Below are 20280 nucleotides of genomic sequence, written 5' to 3' on the forward strand. Positions count from 1 at the left end.
TCCCAACCGGAACCCCACAGCTCCATCCACTGTGTAGTGTCCGGGTCTGGTTACTGCAGCTGTATTCCCAACCAGAACCCCACAGCTCCATCCACTGTGTAGTGTCCGGGCCTGATTACTGCAGCTGTAGTCCCAACCGGAACCCCACATCTCCATCCACTGTGTAGTGTCCGGGTCTGGTTACTGCAGCTGTATTCCCAACCGGAACCCCACAGCTCCATCCACTGTGTAGTGTCCGGGCCTGATTACTGCAGCTGTAGTCCCAACCGGAACCCCACAGCTCCATCCACTGTGTAGTGTCCGGGTCTGGTTACTGCAGCTGTATTCCCAACCGGAACCCCACAGCTCCATCCACTGTGTAGTGTCCGGGCCTGATTACTGCAGCTGTAGTCCCAACCGGAACCCCACATCTCCATCCACTGTGTAGTGTCCGGGCCTGGTTACTGCAGCTGTATTCCCAACCAGAACCCCACAGCTCCATCCAATGTGTAGTGTCCGGGCCTGGTTACTGCAGCTGTATTCCCAACCAGAACCCCACAGCTCCATCCAATGTGTAGTGTCCGGGCCTGGTTACTGCACCTGTGCTCCCAACTGGAAACCCACAGCTCCATTCACGGTGTAATTTGCGGTCCAGGTTACTGCTGCTCAGCTCTCTATTGGAACTGCACAGCTCCATCCACTGTTTAGTAGCCGGGCCAGATTACTGCAGCTGTATTCCCAACCAGACCGCTACTGCACCATCCACTGTGTAGTGTCCGGGCCTGGTTACTGCACCTGTGCTCCCAACTAGAAACCCACCGCTCCATCCACTATGCTGTGGCCAGGCCTGATTACTGCAGTTCTGCTTCCATTCACTTTGGTTTTAATATATGATAATAATTAAAACTATGATATTGTTAGTAATATTGTTTGGGAATATTGAGGAATCAGCAGTCGTTTGTAGGTTTATTTTTTTGTATCTGAGATTTCCTGCTACTTCTGATATTGTACTAATTGGGTTCAGACCCCTCCCCACGCATTATTTTATAGTTTAAAACATATACACTGTTAGGGCTCAAGCACACGACCGTATGTATTTTACGGTCCGCAAAAAAAAGGATTCGCTAAAAAGAAGGATGACGTCCGTGTGCATTTACGTATTTTGCGGAACGGAACAGCTGGTCCCTAATAGAACAGTCCTATTCTTGCCTGTAATGTGGACAATAATAGGACATGTTCTATTTTTTTGCGGAACAGAAATACGGACATACAGAAATGGATTGCACACGGAGTAACTTCCGTTTTTCTTTTGTGGACCCATTGAAATGAATGGTTCCGCATATGGTCTGCAAAAATTTTTTTATGGACATGGAAAGAAAATACGTTGATGTGCATGAGCCCTTATGTCTAGTATGGGATCTGCAGGGGCGGGGCAAAATCCAGTGTTAGGCTCCACCCCAGCAGACCCTGCAACAGACATAACAGTGTATAGGCCTGGATGACAGGTTCCTCTGAAGGTTCCTGTGCAGTTTGGGCTTTGCCTTTCCTGTCGCTGTAATGTGACAATTGCTTTTCCTATATTAGCCTTCCAGTTACCGCTAGTTAAAAAATATATATGCAGCAGAGATCAAGGTAACGGTGTGTGCACCACATTCCTACTAGCAGAAGATAAAAGATTCTCCCTTTTGCATGCTTCCAGTACAATTCCATTATATGAACATAAAAATAGACCCTTTTTTGAATCCTACACGCACGATTCATTCACCGGGAGCGTGCAGCCCCCACTGACTCATCACCGTTGTGTTGAATGGCGTTGTGCGTAATGATGTACCTTGACTTGCAAATTTGCTTCTGTCTGTTGACTTGACAGTGGGAAAGCTTAGAAAATGTCACAAACGTCCTGAATTTTTCATTTAGATGTGAGAAACAGACTGTGAGGGAAGAGCGGGGTTTCGGATATAATTAGGTGCAGGACTCGTCTGCACGGCAGGGAGAGTGGCCGGGAGGAGACAATGCCCAGGCTGGTCTGACATATTCGATGACTTCCTTTCTCTGTCTTCCAATATTTTTTTTTTAAAGGGCTTGTCCAGTTTTTGTCCTCGATGCTAAGCTGATTGCAGGGTGTGCTGATGGTGGCACCCCCTACGATCAGCTCCAATCTGTAGCGGAACCTGGCAGTAAGTGTTTGATTTCCCTACAGCGCCACCACAAGGGAAATGAAGCATTGCACAGAACCCATTGAACTCAATGTGTAATGTGCATACATCCTGGGTCCTCCAGAAGGAGAGACGCTCTAGGTAGCCATTCTTTACTCTGACTATAGCTGCAGGGGCCATGAATTAACTCATAAGAATTTAAACATGGGTCTTCTAAATCGAGGGGACACGTGGCCCCTGTTCTTGTCCCAGTGGTGGAACCTCCAGCGATCAGACTCTGATGACCTACCCTATAGCATGCTGTTTGCTGGGCCAAAAACCATTAAAAACCTGTGATATACTCCAGGAGTGCATTCACAATTCTGATGGTTGCCATTGGATTCTGTCAGCAGCCTGTCGACAGACATACCCCTTGTAATAAGCAATGCAAAAGGTGTTTTTTTCTTTTTTGTTTTCAATCAGATTGCCGCATGTTGCCTGATAGAAAGACTAAGGCTACTTTCACACTAGCAGCACGGACCTCCGGCAGGCTGTTCCGTCGGGTAAACAGCCTGTTGGATCCGTCCTGCCGCTAGTGACCGTGTGCCCCTGGACTGCTGCTCCGTCCCCATTGACTATAATGGGGGCGGTGCGGAGTTCCGGCGGAGGCAAGGCAGCGCACGGCGAGAGGCTGTCGGAATAAATGTCGGACATGTCGTAGTTTTATTACGGCAGCCTCTCGCCGTGTGCTGCCGTGCCTCTGCCGAAACTTCGCACCGCCCCCATTATAGTCAATGGGGATGGAGCGTCAGTCCAGGGGCACACGGTCACTAGCAGCCGGAAGGATATGACAGGCTGTTCATCTGACGGAACTGCCTGCCGGGGTCCGTGCCGCTAGTGTGAAAGTAGCATTAAATTGCGTAAGAGACACACCATGTAACTGCTAGGGCCCGAGGTAAAAAGGGGGCCTGACCCTGAACTTCTTCCCCTACCTCCCATCAGACGGCCATAGGGTTTTTATCGGCAGCAGGGAGAGTTCGTCTATACAGATTTATGTCTATTGAGAATTATATCAGCCATATGATTCTATATCTAGTTAGCGCCCTCTAGTGGTGACTGCAGGAAGCCAGAATTTTATCATTTACTTCTATGACCATGTGAAAGCAAGCAGGAGATGGAAGTTTTGTGTGATTATGGACATTGGGCGGAGGGTTCCTTTCTATTTTTATCTTCGGACTCATTCCATAGCTAGGAATTATGCAAGTACATATGTATATATATACACTGCTCAAAAAAATAAAGGGAACACAAAAATAACACATCCTAGATCTGAATTAATTTAATATTCTTCTGAAATACTTTGTTCTTTACATAGTTGAATGTGCTGACAACAAAATCACACAAAAATAAAAAAATGGAAATCAAATTTTTCAACCCATGGAGGTCTGGATTTGGAGTCACATTCAAAATTAAAGTGGAAAAACACACTACAGGCTGATCCAACTTTGATGTAATGTCCTTAAAACAAGTCAAAATGAGGCTCAGTAGTGTGTGTGGCCTCCACGTGCCTGTATGACCTCCCTACAACGCCTCTGCATGCTCCTGATGAGGTGGCGGACGGTCTCCTGAGGGATCTCCTCCCAGACCTGGACTAAAGCATCTGCCAACTCCTGGACAGTCTGTGGTGCAACGTGACGTTGGTGGATAGAGCGAGACATGATGTCCCAGATGTGCTCAATTGGATTCAGGTCTGGGGAACGGGCGGGCCAGTCCATAGCATCAATGCCTTCGTCTTGCAGGAACTGCTGACACACTCCAGCCACATGAGGTCTAGCATTGTCTTGCATTAGGAGGAACCCAGGGCCAACCGTACCAGCATATGGTCTCACAAGGGGTCTGAGGATCTCATTTCGGTACCTAATGGCAGTCAGGCTACCTCTGGCGAGCACATGGGGGGCTGTGCGGCCCTCCAAAGAAATGCCACCCCACACCATTACTGACCCAATGCCAAACCGGTCATGCTGGAGGATGTTGCAGGCAGCAGAACGTTCTCCACGGCATCTCAAGACTCTGTCACGTCTGTCACATGTGCTCAGTGTGAACCTGCTTTCATCTGTGAAGAGCACAGGGCGCCAGTGGCGAATTTGCCAATCTTGGAGTTCTTTGGCAAATGCCAAACGTCCTGCACAGTGTTGGGCTGTAAGCACAACCCCCACCTGTGGACGTCAGGCCCTCATATCACCCTTATGGAGTCTGTTTCTGACCCTTTGAGCAGACACATGCACATTTGTGGCCTGCTGGAGGTCATTTTGCAGGGCTCTGGCAGTGCTCCTCCTGTTCCTCCTTGCACAAAGGCAGAGGTAGCGGTCCTGCTGCTGGGTTGTTGCCCTCCTACGGCCACCTCCACGTCTCCTGATGTACTGGCCTGTCTCCTGGTAGCGCCTCCATGCTCTGGACACTACGCTGACAGACACAGCAAACCTTCTTGGCACAGCTCGCATTGATGTGCCATCCTGGATAAGCTGCACTACCTGAGCCACTTGTGTGGGTTGTAGACTCCGTCTCATGCTACCTAGAGTGAAAGCACCGCCAGCATTCAAAAGTGACCAAAACATCAGCCAAGAAGCATAGGAACTGAGAAGTGGTCTGTGGTCACCACCTGCAGAACCACTCCTTTATTGGGGGTGTCTTGCTAATTGCCTATAATTTCCACCTGTTGTCTATCCCATTTGCACAACAGCATGTGAAATTGATTGTCACTCAGTGTTGCTTCCTAAGTGGACAGTTTGATTTCACAGAAGTGTGATTGACTTGGAGTTACATTGTGTTGTTTAAGTGTTCCCTTTATTTTTTTGAGCAGTGTATATCAGTCCAGTGTGCCTTTAAATTTAGCTCATTCCCCCGTCCTCTAAATTCCTATGGCTTCTCAGCTTCTTATGGCGAAACGAAATCACCTCCGTCCCTCCACCAGCAAAAATCTGTCATCTCCTCAAAGCGACAGGAAGCAATTAGCATAAATTAGCATGAGACAAGAAGCGCGCACATGGCTCCAAAAGTTAACGCTCTGAAGCCGTCACATCAGAAATGACCATGTATCTGCCAGCGCCCGCGCCGAACCGCGCCGGAGAGTGTGAAATTATTCCAATAGCCTCGCGCGCGGCAGAATGCATGACTGGCACTTGGCAGCTCTGTAAATCCCAGCGGTACGGTCCATTCACTGGCACGTTACAGAAGTTTGACCTTTTCGGCCTAGCGCCAGCGAAGAAAGGGTTTGGATGGCGGTTTCGCACTGTCACTCAGAGGCCGGGGAGACTTTTTCTATGGTTTGTCATCAGCATCCCAGACGCTACTAAATATTTATGTGTTGTTTCTAAGAGCAAACTTGCAGGCTTGCTGAGTGGAATAAAGCTGCCAAGCTCCCCACCCCCATTGACATATTTTTATATTGGCACTGATAATAATAATCTACCTTATGCCCAGGGGGTTAAATATAATTCACAGGGCCCCATAGCAAAATAAGACGGGGCCCCCACCATCTATCGTAAGAAATTTTAATCAGCAGCATAAGTAGCAATAATGAAAGGAATGTAAAACAGCAACATATATTAGAAAACCAACGATAAAAGCCGCCATATTGTTATTCCCCCAATTCTTGAACCTCTGGACCCCATAGCAAGTGCCGTGGCTATAGTTATGCCCATGCTTATGTATGCTAGAGGTCTCCCTAGACTGCAGCCAGATCTCTTTCATACCTGTAGTGGGATATTGTTCATCCTGATCTCCCTAATTCAAGAATATAATGCCAAAGCTACAGTAAAGACTGACACTTACAGAGTGGAGGGTAAGCTGGGAAAAGTTGCATTTCACATACAAAAAGAATGAGATGGAAGGGGTTGGATTTTACAACCATTTTACAACCTGTAGGAGGACATTGCTCGTCCTGATCTTCCTGAATTAGGCCTCATGCACACGACCGTATGTATTTTGCTGTCCGCAAAAAACGGATCCGCAAAAAAATACGGAACAGCCGGCCCCTAATAGAACAGTACTATCCTTGTTCGTAATACGGACAATAATAGGACATGTTCTATTTTTTTTCTGGAACGTAAATACGGACATGCGGAAACGGAATGCACACGGAATAACTTCAGGTTTTTTTGCGGACCCATTGAAATGAATGGTTCCGCGTACGGTCCGCAAAAAAACAGAACGGACACGGAAAGAAAAGAAGTTTGTGTGCATGAGCCCTAAGGTTGATTTCCATACATGTTTCTGAAGTGGGGTACTGTTCATCCTGATCTAGTTGATCCATGAATATAAGGTACCTGATTCGCAAATAGAATGTAAAAATGACAGTTAAGACTGACACGTATAAAAACATTTTGGTAGAAGAGAGTAAGATGGGATAGTTAGTGTAGGTCTTCTTGACTTAGAAATATAATGCCAAAATGACAGTAAAGACTGACACTTATATAGGCAGCAGGCTCTAAAAACCCTTTACATTAAGCAGTTACATTCAGGATATGACTGTCTGGATGAGTGGTGTCTCTTCACTTGTATCAAGGTGTCATCTAATTGTACACAGGTCGGCAATATCTGTGCTTGCTTTATAATTAAATGACAATAATTACAGTAAAACATCTGGGATCCGCACATCACAAATCCCATCGCCAGTGGATTTAATTGCATACAATACAATATGGTTATTTGCTGGCTGCCGTGGAGGGGTGTCTCATCGTCTCTGGGGACTATTCATCTTATTGCTCCAGATACCAGACCATAAACAGTCCTCGCCCTTTTGCTGGAAATCTAATTAACCACAGCTCAGCTCCATGCTCTGACGGTCCGGGAAAGAAGAGAGGGGGAAGACGCTGTGCAGTGAACACCGACGGGTGGCGCTTTAATGGGATCCATATTCTTAATTATTTACACCAGACACCTGCCATAAATGCATCTCCAGCTTCCCCATGATACAGTATACCAGCTGCCTGTAGCCACCACTAGAGGGAGCTCAGTGCATGGTAATTCATACAGTTGCCACTAAACTCAATGGAAGCTGTAAAAAGCTCTGGGAACTGAGCTCCCCCTAGTGGCAGCTGCAGGAAAATGCTATGGTTTCATGTACGGAAGAGTCCTGCCTTGCGTTACACAGATACCCCACTGATTTCAATGGACACTGTGTAATGCTTCATTTCACCTGTGGTGGCGCTGCAGGGAAACTGAACACTTACTACCACAACAAACAAGCAGGAATTATCCAAAATAGACAACATTTATTTATGGCCTTGTGGGAAAAAGAGGTCATAGAACCTATTTTATTTAAAGAGCAGCAGGGGGTAAATGAACCCTATGGAAACGCTATATCAGGGTCTAGAGGAGTTTAGTGCTGATATCAATAAAAATTGTTGGAATCTGTCATTTACGAGTACAATTAGTTCTGATTCAATTAACTTTTTAGATTTGATTATTTTTACTGAAAATGATTCTATCAAAACCAAGACTTAAAAAGAATCCACTGCTCCTGCGCAGATCCTGAACACCACGCTGACGCCGATTTTTCCTTCCCTGACAACGTTCAGCTGTTTTCCAGCCTGAAATGAGCCACTTAGAGATTGACAAGTCAATGTGCGTCTCTCCCCCAGGTTCTCAGGTCGATACAAGTTGTTTCCTGGGGGGATTCTCCTCTCGAGCAATTCACGCCGCTCCCTCGACGCCAACGTCTTGACAGGCAGGAGCATCTCAGTCCCTGCTGGGGGCCCCGATACCACGCAGATCATTTGCATTATGGCTGCAGATGAGCAAGGAGATCCCAACGTCCTCCTGATGCTCCTAGGCACTTGTAGTATTCAATACGTTTCCCCCTCGTACAAAGAGAAACGGTTTTATTTCATGTCACTATGGAAAGGACGAGTCACGTGACATAGCTTGGGGCCCCGATGGAAAATCTCTTAAAGGGCCCTGATTTACCATGTGTCATTTATAATGCTGGTGGCTTTAGGACCTCTTAGACACCAGAGCCAAGTGGCAACTGCACTCTCTATGGCCATGTCCAGTTAAAACCCCACCCATTTTCTGTTGGACACACCCCCAAATTGACTAAGCGTGCACAAGGATGGACAAACCCCACCCCCTTTCCAACCCTGATCACAGGACACGCCCCTGAAGATCGCGACCATAGGCAAGTAGGGGTTCCACCCCATCACTGATATTAGAACATGCACCATAAGGATGTTTTTTACTCCATTAGCAAGAATATCTGCAGTCATGTCTTTCTGATAAGTATTCAGCCACTAGGGGCGCTATTCTATTTGTCATAAGCTGATATACACAGCAATAAGGCCTAATGGCAGGCAATGATATAACATCTCGCACTAATTATCTATAGAGATGAGGTCAGAATAATATACCCCCCTACGCTGCTTATTATTGTACCTGGTGCCCTGTGCTTATTACAATTCTGTCACATTATAATTGCACTATAATTCGCATGACACAAACAAAATCACTGCTCTCCTAACATAAGAAAACACATTGTCTCCCCCCTGGGGGGAGGGCAAAGGGCATGTAACCATGCAGGGAGGCAAAGAAGTGGTTCCAGCACTAGAATCTTGTAATAAAAGATTCTTTATTGAACATGATTTAAAAAGTCCATATTGCACACAGCGAGACATCCCCCCACACCGGTCTAAACGTTTCGGACTAAGCCTAGTCCTTATATTCTTGACAAGGATATATAACCAGGCAGATCTGTGAAAGAAGAGGCTGGGAGTAACAGGAGTCTGACCAAGTGTGGATATGCAGACAGAAGGAGAAGGGGAGGAATGCTGCAACGGCTGGTCATGATCAAGAGGTGAGTTTAATCGATTTTGACTCCTCCCTAGTTCACGCCCCTGAGTAGCTGATCCTTCCCACTAGGGAAGAGGGAGAACTATCACCTTGCTCGGGTGGAGGACGTGCACACAATAGATGATGTTTGGTGTTTTCTGAATAATGGCATGATGTTGAAAGGAGACCCAACCATCTGAATAGCTCAGAATGCTTTATTTATAAATGGATGCTGAGAACATATAGGATTAGATCAATACTTTATTTTATAGTTTATATATTGTAATTAGCAGTGATGCAGAGAGGTGACTAGTAGAGGGATCATGGCACCCAACAATCAGCTGTAATCTGTTAGAATCTGTCAGCATCTGCTGACTATTATCTATCTATCTATCTATCTATCTATCTATCTATCTAAAGCCAAAAATTACCATGGCACTTCCAAAAGTAAAATTCACCAAGCAGCTTGTCTTTTACTTTTGGAAGTGCCGTGGTAATTTTTGGCTTTGTATTTTGGGGATTGAATCGCTCCCATAACCGCTGGCACCTGCCTTCTAAATTTTTTGCTGTGCCGCTCACAACTTTTGGACTATCTATCTATCTACTATCTATCTACACTGCGTGCAGAATTATTAGGCAAATGAGTATTTTGACCACATCATCCTCTTTATGCATGTTGTCTTACTCCAAGCTGTATAGGCTCGAAAGCCTACTACCAATTAAGCATATTAGGTGATGTGCATCTCTGTAATGAGAAGGGGTGTGGTCTAATGACATCAACACCCTATATTAGGTGTGCATAATTATTCAAAAGAAGGACTTGACAGGCTCAGAAAAGTCAAAAATAGTGAGATATCTTGCAGAGGGATGCAGCACTCTTAAAATTGCAAAGCTTCTGAAGCGTGATCATCGAACAATCAAGCGTTTCATTCAAAATAGTCAACAGGGTCGCAAGAAGCGTGTGGAAAAACCAAGGCGCAAAATAACTGCCCATGAACTGAGAAAAGTCAAGCGTGCAGCTGCCAAGATGCCACTTGCCACCAGTTTGGCCATATTTCAGAGCTGCAACATCACTGGAGTGCCCAAAAGCACAAGGTGTGCAATACTCAGAGACATGGCCAAGGTAAGAAAGGCTGAAAGACGACCACCACTGAACAAGACACGCAAGCTGAAACGTCAAGACTGGGCCAAGAAATATCTCAAGACTGATTTTTCTAAGGTTTTATGGACTGATGAAATGAGAGTGAGTCTTGATGGGCCAGATGGATGGGCCCGTGGCTGGATTGGTAAAGGGCAGAGAGCTCCAGTCCGACTCAGACGCCAGCAAGGTGGAGGTGGAGTACTGGTTTGGGCTGGTATCATCAAAGATGAGCTTGTGGGGCCTTTTCGGGTTGAGGATGGAGTCAAGCTCAACTCCCAGTCCTACTGCCAGTTTCTGGAAGACACCTTCTTCAAGCAGTGGTACAGGAAGAAGTCTGCATCCTTCAAGAAAAACATGATTTTCATGCAGGACAATGCTCCATCACACGCGTCCAAGTACTCCACAGCGTGGCTGGCAAGAAAGGGTATAAAAGAAGAAAATCTAATGACATGGCCTCCTTGTTCACCTGATCTGAACCCCATTGAGAACCTGTGGTCCATCATCAAATGTGAGATTTACAAGGAGGGAAAACAGTACACCTCTCTGAACAGTGTCTGGGAGGCTGTGGTTGCTGCTGCACGCAATGTTGATGGTGAACAGATCAAAACACTGACAGAATCCATGGATGGCAGGCTTTTGAGTGTCCTTTCAAAGAAAGGTGGCTATATTGGTCACTGATTTGTTGTTTTGTTTTTGAATGTCAGAAATGTATATTTGTGAATGTTGAGATGTTATATTGGTTTCACTGGTAAAAATAAATAATTGAAATGGGTATATATTTGTTTTTTGTTAAGTTGCCTAATAATTATGCACAGTAATAGTCACCTGCACACACAGATATCCCCCTAAAATAGCTAAAACTAAAAACAAACTAAAAACTACTTCCAAAAATATTCAGCTTTGATATTAATGAGTTTTTTGGGTTCATTGAGAACATGGTTGTTGTTCAATAATAAAATTAATCCTCAAAAATACAACTTGCCTAATAATTCTGCACTCCCTGTATATCCATCTAATATCTATTTTCTTTCTCTCCTTCTTATATTGTGTTTGCAGGTCACTGTCCCCACAGATATATATTATAAATAGATATCTTTCTCAGGCCTCATGCACACGGCCGTTGCCCGGCCGTGGCCGTATTGCGGCCCGCAAACAGCGTGTACGCAATATACGGGCACCGGACGTGTGCTCCCCGCATCATGGATGCGGACCCATTTACTTGAACCCGGAGCTGTTCTATTTTTTGCGTTTCGGACGGATCACGGACCCATTCAAGTTGAATGGGTCTCGATCCGTCCCGGCCGCCGCACGGACGTTGCCTGTGCATTGAGGAAAGGAAATTGCGGTCCCCAATGGACGGAACGGCCGCACAACGGCCGTGTGCTTGAGGCCACACAAGTTTCAGTCCCCCAGGCACTGAAGGGTTAATAGGCGTCCTCCCAGCAGGACTGGGGATGTTGTTGCCACAGTAACAAATATCTCTCCATAGATCCTGACTGTCCCACTTTCTCTCAGGTCCCTAATACAGACATGCACGTCATACCCATCACGGTTTGTGAACAGCCCAGTGTGTGGCGTATAACATTGAATGGATGAGGACAAATAAGGGGTTAAAAGCTTTTGATTTTTGTAGGAATCATTTAAAGGGGTTGCATAAGATCAGAAAATAAGTTTCTCCTGTGTATTATAGGCCCTGCAGCACTTACTGATAAGGTCAATGTCTGCAGGGAGTACACAGGTGGGTGGCTGTGCAGTAGGCACTGGCACTAGGTGGCGCTGGTGGGTGAGTTTTTATGGGGATATAAATTGGGGGGTAATCAACATGATTGCAGAAGGTTCCAAACATTTTAAAAAGGTGTAAAATACTCACACGTCAAACCTTAAATTCTGCTTCTCTTCAAAGAAATAATCCAGCACGAACTTGCGGACAAAATCTGGACTCAGGGTGTTGTCGATAACCTCTGTCCGGCCAAACTGTGAGAAATACAAAATATATTGTCATTGTTCCGTATCTTTTAAAGGCCCTGCCTCATGTATTTGTAGCTTAAAATAGTTCTTCAACTTTTAACCTCATGTCTTCATTTTATTCTCTGATACAGAGCTCCAAATCTTCTGCATAGTCATAGGAATACATTATACAGTTTTCACTTCCTGCAGCCGCCACTAGAGGGAGCTTACTGCTCATGCAGTAACACAGTCTGCAGTCAGCTCCTGAGTTCCCCCTAGTGGTGACTACAGGCAGAAAGAATTTAAAGGGGCTTTTCCTGGACTTACATATTGAAGAACTATCCTCAGGATTGGTCATCAATATCAGATCCAGAAGAAAACCTCTTTAAAACTCTTTAACTACATCTTTGCAAGGGATTTGGAGCGCTGTGTAAAAACCAAAGCTATAAAGATGCACGTGGGCATGAATATTGGACAGAAGCGTAACAAGGGGTTAAAGAGGGCGCGTCACTTCTTCTGACATGTCTGCTTGTATTCCCCATAAAATAGTGCAGTATCTTTTCTTGGAACTCTGCATTGCATTGTTCCTCTTTTATTCCTCATAGAAATGTTTGGAGAAACTGACAAATCGGTTTTCATATTTTTCTTGTCAGTAGAAACTGTAGTAATGTCAGAACTGATCAGACAGAATGTATTGGGGAGACACTTCATTAGCCAGGAAAATGCTAACACCCAGCTGTCAGTGTAGTCCTAGATTTCCAGGTGCAATAACAGAGGAACAGAATAATGAAAAGATGCTGCAAAGCAGTTATTTCTTTGGGAATACAGTGAAAGGGGCAGAGTATGACACAAGGATTCTGCCTATGGTGTTCTTTGTCATGCTGCGCCCCCCTCAGTCCTTACACTAGACATAACACAGTGAATGCATTTTACCTGTACTGTCTCTTTAATTCTGCACAGTATCAAAATCCATTTTGTCTCTCTGACCCACGTCTGCTGCAGGATGAACCATGAGTATAAGTGATACGTCAATATACCAAACAATCACATTTTTTAATTAAGAAAGTTACAGGTAGCGCAGTATCGACACAGCGCATCTTCGGGGGAAATAGATCATTAGCAGCAACCATTATCTAATACATTGATTTCAGGTTACTGAAAAGAGCAGCCAAAGCCGCTGGGAAAGCAACCAATCAGGAGGCTTGGATTTTAATGACTTTATAACAGCAGACGCACATTAAGTTAGGTTAATAATTTTAATTCTATTTAAATTTCCTGCAGATCCTGCAGCCAATTAGGACAATGTCCCTCCATAATCACTGCCGTTAATGGAGCTAAAGGGCAGCAGCGTTCATAATTAGGGAAGGAATTAACGTCTATTTTAAGTGCAGTACGGCGCTGTGAATATCATTACCTTACTCAAATATATGACGACAATCTATTGTACAACGAAGCGCCAGCCGTACATGATACACCGGCCTCAGAAAACCTCTCACAGGTGTCAAGTGGGTGCAGACCCACTGCATTATAAGGGCACTAAACCTTGGAGTGAAGTCTAAGGGTTCCCCTGGTTTTACTCTTTAAGCCCTGTACAGCTAGTGACACCTGGATGTCGTACATAATTGATAGTCAGAAGTCGTGGTCAGATGGGCAGAGTTCAGGACTGGCAGAGTTCAGGCAATACAGTAGACAGGCAGAAGGTCAGGGCAGGAGCAAAACAGAAAGAACATAGTCAGGACAAAGCTGCGTCCAAAACAGAAGTAGCCAAGCGAAAATGTAAACTTAACATTATTTCCATACCACCTAGATGATGATAATCATAAAACCTCTCACAGGTGTCAAGTGGAGACCCACTTTGTTACAAGGGATTTGACTTAGCACTAAACCTCGGAGTGAAGTCTAAGGGTTTTAAGCCCTGTACAGCTAGTGACACCCATATGTGGTACTAAATCGATAGACAGAAGTTTTCAGATGGGCAGACTTCAGGGAATACAGTAGACAGGCATAAGGTCAGGGCAGGAGACAGACAGGCAGAACGTAGTCAGGAAAAAGCTGGGTCCAAAGCAGAAGTAGACAAGCAAAATGTAACCCTAGCATAGAACTGGAACAACGTAGCGTAGAGTCCCCTTGAATAGACTGGGGTTACAAGGAATAAGCTCGGGCGACCAGTATTGGCACAAGCTGACCCTTTAAGAAGCCAGTAAGCAGAAAGAATGTAGGGACAGAGAGCCGAGCCGAGTGGATGCTAAACAAAGCGGCGGGAAGAGAAAGAAGGATGCCGCCTTTGCCGGTGGATCAGTACTTATATCATTTAGGGCATCTCAATTTCTGGCACAGGAAGTAGCTGCCTGACATCCACTTCCTGTCAGCCATGTTGGCTTTCAAAAGGCTAATTAATGTGTCACCTGGTCCTACAGGGCCAGGACAAAGGGTATCTGAACTAGGCATCCTCTTAAGGCACTTGCTGTCATCGGAGACAAAGTATGGGAGTGTGCGCATTCTGAAGTTCCTGCCTTGAGTGCCAGGAACTCCTCCTTTTGTGGTCACATAGTGGGTCGTCCGCCTCCCTCTTTCAGGTCTCCCAGTCACAGTAAGAGATCCTTCCCTATTTTTGTCTGCTTTCGACTTTCCCTATCCATATGGTCTATAAGAGCCAGGACTCCCCCCGAGATCCCTCATTGGAGAGATGCTTATCCAACTGGACAACCCTTGTAACGATCACCAGGAGCTTTAGGTCCTCTCACAGCCGAGCATTCAGACTAAGCCGGGCCTTTGCTGCTGTTACTTCAGAGCGTCCGTTTTAATTTCCTTCTTTAATCAGGCGGTGCAGCAGATTATCAGCAGGCGGCTAAGTCCACGGCAGCAGGTCGCAGATCATTGCTGGACATGTGGGACCTGATTAATTGCGCGTGACATAAAATATCCATGCAGAATTATTTTTAAAGTCCGGTCAACTTTCTCATTGAATACAACCTGGTTCCATCAAATGCTCATTTTCTCGGGGTGTAAAATTGACAAAGGCAATCGTGTGAGAAAAAACTACTGCTGCAAGATTCTTAGGCAGCAGCAGCGGTTGTCAAAGCCACACCGCCTTGAGCTATTCGGTACAGAACAATGATGTCACTGCCCTTCCTGGCCTCCTCCTATTCTGCTTATACGGTAGCTGGACATCTCTCCTGCTCCTGCAGCGGGTAGAGAATGATGGGAGTTGTGGAGAGCCACAGGTTGGAAACCCCTGATCTGGAGGCTGAAAGTCCTGTCCTGATCTGATCATGTCCAAGTGCGCAGTGTATCAGCCAGGGCGAGACCACCCTGAGCGGCCATGACGTGGTCACGATGGCGGCCAAAATGGCAGTGGTGTGACTGGCCAAATAATTTTCTGTCCTATTTGTTTTTGGCAAAATCGTGGGCCCATTTTGCAGAGTATTAAAAAACCATGCCAAGGCAGTTTTTGGCCATGCCGCGACCACGTCACTGCTGCCCCGTGTGGCCTGACTCTTACCTCTTGTGATGAATGAGGTGCCTCTGCCATGATCAGGATGGATCTGTAGTCTCAGGCTTTAAATCAATGTGTGATTCAGTTCACTCGCAGCAAGCAAAGGGCCCATTCAGACGGCCGTAGTGCTTTGCGGATTAGCAATTTGCGTATCTGCAAAACGCGGATACCGGCCGTGTGCGTTCCGCAATTTGCAACCATAATAGAAAATGCCTATTCTTGTCCGCGTAGGGCATGTTCTATCTTTTCTGCGGAGCTGCGGAATGGAACCACGGAGGCGGACAGCACACGGCGTGCTGTCCGCATAATTTGCAGCCCCATTGAAATGAATGGGTCCGCACCCGTTCCTCAAAATTGCGGAATGGATGCGGACCCATTCATACGGCCGTCTGAATGAGCAAAGAGAGAGAATTAATTTAAAGGGGTACTCCCATCTGAGCAATTGATTGCATAGCCAGCTCTGAACCCCCCCTCCCACACACACACACACACACACACTGGAAGAACGGGGGTCTTGTTGTATCAAGTACAATGGGGAGGTGTCTGGATCTTCCGGATATATCTGTACATACAAATGAAGCCTGTACGGCGCAGATCTTCCCAAAATCACGCAATTAATTCTGTGTACAAATACCAACAAGAGCCTGATATCGCCGAGGAATGCTAATGAACCTGAAATCTGACATTGGTAATGTAGGCATCCTATGATCACTTACAGTAATGAGCCATTTAAATGCAAATTCCAATGAGCTGCATTTTTGTTGCAAAAAAAAAAAGTTTTGATTAATTAAAAACGTCCAAACTTGTTTATATTGCTGAAAGGGAAAGTCAAAAAACACAATCCTACTGCACGAAGAATGGTAAATGGGTTGTCGGAGATTTAGATTGCTGTTTTTATTTTATTTTATTAAGATAGCGCCACCCTTGTCCATAGGTTGTGTCTGGTACTGCAGCCCTAATCACTTGGACAATGCAATACAAGAAATCACCATGGACACAAGTTACATTGTTTCTTTTTACTTTCCTACAACCAAATGAGTCTCCTCAATGTCAAAAGTCGTTATGGTGGATGCCAGATTTCTAGAAGAAGGTGTCAAGGAATATCTAAAAAATGAGACGTGAGCTCTATTTTTATTTTTTTTAGACACCAAACCCCCTGCATAGGCATACAGTACATTTGGAAAGTCCTCAGACCCTTTCACTTTTTCATATTTTGTTATGTTGTGGCCTTTATCCAAAAAGTTTTCCCCCTTCAATCTATACCCAATGGTCACTCTGGCTGAATGGTGCCCGTGTACTGAGGATCCGCAATACACGGGCGCCGTTCCGTGGGCATTCCGCATCACGGATGCTGACCCATTCACTTGAATGGGTGGTCCGCAAATCCGGAGATGCGGAATGGTGCGGAACAGAAGCACGGAACCACTACGGAGTGCTTCCGTGGGGTTTCGTCCTGTACTTCCGTTCCACAAAAAGATAGAACATGTCCTATCTTTTTGCGGAACGGGCAGATCGCGGACCCATTCACTTTAATGGGTCCGCGATCCGCTGCGGCTGCCCCACGGTTGGTGTTCGTGCAAATTGCGGGCCGCAGCACGGTTCGTGTGCAAGAGGCCACACGTTCAGGATTCATTCCGCACTGAAATCCTCAGGTGTTTGCAGGCAAATCTGTGCAGTCAATCCGCATCAATTGCTGCGGATTTGCCTGGGGATTTGGTACGGATTTTCCGCATGCGGATTTTACTAAGTGAATGAAGAAAATCCGGTCAGGAAAAATAAAATAAATTGACATGCTGCTAATTTTTAAATCTGCACCGCAGGTCAAAATCCGAGCGGAAAAAAAAATCTGCATCGTGAGCATTGAGAATTTCAAATTCTCATAGAATACAATGTACTTTACGGTGCGGATTTTCCGCACGCAATCCTGATCGTGTGCATTTAGCCTTAAAGGGGCTTCAGCTAAGTCCTGAGTAAAGGGTGTGAATACTTATGTCAATGCACGATTTTCTTTTTTCTTTTCAATAAATGGCAAAGATTCGTCACATTCTGTTCTCACTTTCTCATTATGGGGGATTGAGTGCAGAATGAGGGGGGGGGGAACTGGATTTTTTTTGTTTACTTTAGCAAAAGATGCAACAAAAAATGTGAAAAAAGTGAAAGAGTTGGAAGACTTTATGAATTCACTGTGAATATTAAATGTTATCTACCTACAGCCACCACTAGGAGGCGCTTCAGAGCCTATTGTATATCATGAGTTCAATGTGTAAACATAGACATGAGCGAAGTTTTGAAAAATTTGATTCGCCGAAGTTCACCCCAAAAATTTGATTAGTTACTAATTAATTTGTCACAAATCGCTATAAATCGGGTATTCCGTGCCCAATCTGCCTAATCATATTATTCCCACTTGGTGGCCCAATCTCAGTGTGAATGCTTGGAAGTTAACCCGTTCCCGACCGATTACAGTAAATTTATGTTGGCAGCCAAGAGCGGACACTTGGCACTAATGTCTGCAACAGGCTGTAATGCCGGGGACTTTTAACCCTTTAGATGCCATGGTCATCTGGACGTGGTCCGGCTCCCCCCGGCAGGGAGCATGTATGCCGCAGCAACTGTCCTCTTGTGTGATGGTACCAGAGATGGTGCACAGCATTGAGACGGGAAAACCTTCCTAAGGCTACTTTCACACTTGCGGCAGAGTGATCCGGCAAAACGTATGCCAACTGATGGCATTTGTAAGACTGATCAGGATCCTGATCCAGTCTTAAAAATGCCTGATCAGTCAGAAAAATGCATTGAAATGCCGGATCCGTCTTTCCGGTGTCATCCGGCAAAACGGATTCGGCATTTATTTTTTTCACCTTTTTTTTCGGTCTGCGCAGAATGCACTAAAACATTCCTATGAAAAAAAAAAATCCGGATCCGGCATTCAGGCAAGTCTTCAGTTTTTTTGGCCAGAGATAAAACCGTAGCATGCTGTCGTTTTATCTTTTGCCTGATCAGTCAAAACGACTGAACTGAAGACGTCCTGATGCATCCTGAACGGATTGCTCTCCATTCAGAATGGATAGGGATAAAACTGATCAGTTCTTTTCCGGTATTGAGCCCCGAGGACAGAACTCTATGCCGGAAAAGAAAAACGCAAGTGTGAAAGTACCCTTAGGGCTCGTTCACATGACCGTATGTCTTTTTCAGTGTTTTGCGGGCTGTTTTTCCCTTATCCGTTTTTCCGGGGGGTTTTTTCAGTAGTGTTTCCGGTTCCATTCCGTTTTTCTGTTCCGTTTTTCTGTATGGCATATACAGTATACAGTAAGTACATAGAAAAAATTGGGCTGGACATAACATTTTCAATAGATGGTTCCGCAAAAACGGAACGGAAACTTAATGCATACGGAGTACATTCCGTTTTTTCTGCGGAACCATTTAAATGAATGGTTCCGTATACGGACTGTATACGGAACGCAAAAAAGCCCTTAAAGTAATAAAATTGAGGGATCCACAACAGGGATGAACATAATCCCATGTGGATCCCTCCATAAGATCCGGGATCCCTCCCTGCTATGTACATAGTAGTATTTTGCTTTTAAAATATTAGGGTTTAGACCAGATGGGCCGAACATGGTGGATGTTTAAAACATGGCCGCTGGATTATTGCAGCAACACTGTCCCTAGAGCATGAGCCCTTGTCACGTCTCTCCCTATGCTCAGATCGCGCTGGCGGAGATCGCTTGGGATCATTGTTTTATAGGGCTGTGACATCACAGGGGGTGGCTACCGGCAGATTGGCTGGCTGGGCGGCATTATTAGTCATATCACGTTCCCAAGCTTCTTCCTTTCACTTTGTAATATGTGCAGCCGCCATTTCAGGAAAAACTGATTCGTTACCACGTAGCGCAAGGAAATTCGGCTCCGTTCCGAATTGAAGTTCTCCTAAGCTTCGGACCGAATTCCACTTCAGATGCTTTGATTCACTCAACACTATGTAAATAGTATGCAGTAAGCTCCCTCTAGTGGTGGCTGCAGGAAGTCAAAATTTTACAATTTAACGCTATATGCATACAAAGCATTTGGAGCGCCATCTCAGAAAATAAGACAGCTTTCACCTCTAAAATATATATATAGGAAGAAATTCTTCTGGATATAATGAAGATGCTACAATATATCAGTGCCAGCAGGGTCTACAAGGCAATGTGCCAGCTTTGCAGAAGTGGGTGACAAAATGCTTCCGATCAATCCCTATTATGGAAGGATCAGCGAGAGTTCAGGCTCGAGAAGACAACACCATGGATTGCACTCTCTATGTGTTATGTTTGAAGCGTTGGGCAATCCTCCAGCAAATCATTACTTCCAAGTAATGGGGAATTCCTCGGCCATCTGCATTACATTGTGTGGCAGGATTGAGGTTAACGTGCCGCCTTTGTATCTGCTGAATCCTCCCCCCTTCCGCCTGGGTATTTAGCAGGTCTCCGTCTTGCATTTATTCTGCTCTGTTTAACTGCATAACTTATTCAGCTCATCACATGAAGTAAGCTCCACTTACCTGCCCTAGCCTGCTAGAAAGGTCTGTCGCCAAATCTTGCTTACCTATTATATCCTCGCTTAAGTATAGGTGACCCTTGATACAATACTTTAACACCATGTCATTTTAAGGTTTAAATATGACTCATTTTATAATATAAGCTTTTCGCTGTCAGAGCTCTGTTTTACACATACAAAGCTCCAAATCCCCTACAGAGCCATAGAAATAAATTTAAAAA

General features: G+C 45.3%; 1 protein-coding gene across 1 annotated transcript in view; it reads right to left on the minus strand.

Moving 5' to 3' along the window:
* Nucleotides 1-20280, minus strand: part of LOC120979761 (copine-8-like) — a 212485-nt gene that overhangs the window by 125092 nt on the left and 67113 nt on the right. Inside the window, exon 4 of the mRNA XM_040408717.1 lies at nt 11951-12054. Within this exon, the coding sequence (XP_040264651.1) occupies nt 11951-12054 (104 nt within the window). The remainder of the gene's footprint in view (nt 1-11950; nt 12055-20280) is intronic.

The sequence above is a fragment of the Bufo bufo genome, chromosome 9 (genome assembly GCF_905171765.1).
Source record: "Bufo bufo chromosome 9, aBufBuf1.1, whole genome shotgun sequence".
Classification (NCBI taxonomy): domain Eukaryota; kingdom Metazoa; phylum Chordata; class Amphibia; order Anura; family Bufonidae; genus Bufo; species Bufo bufo.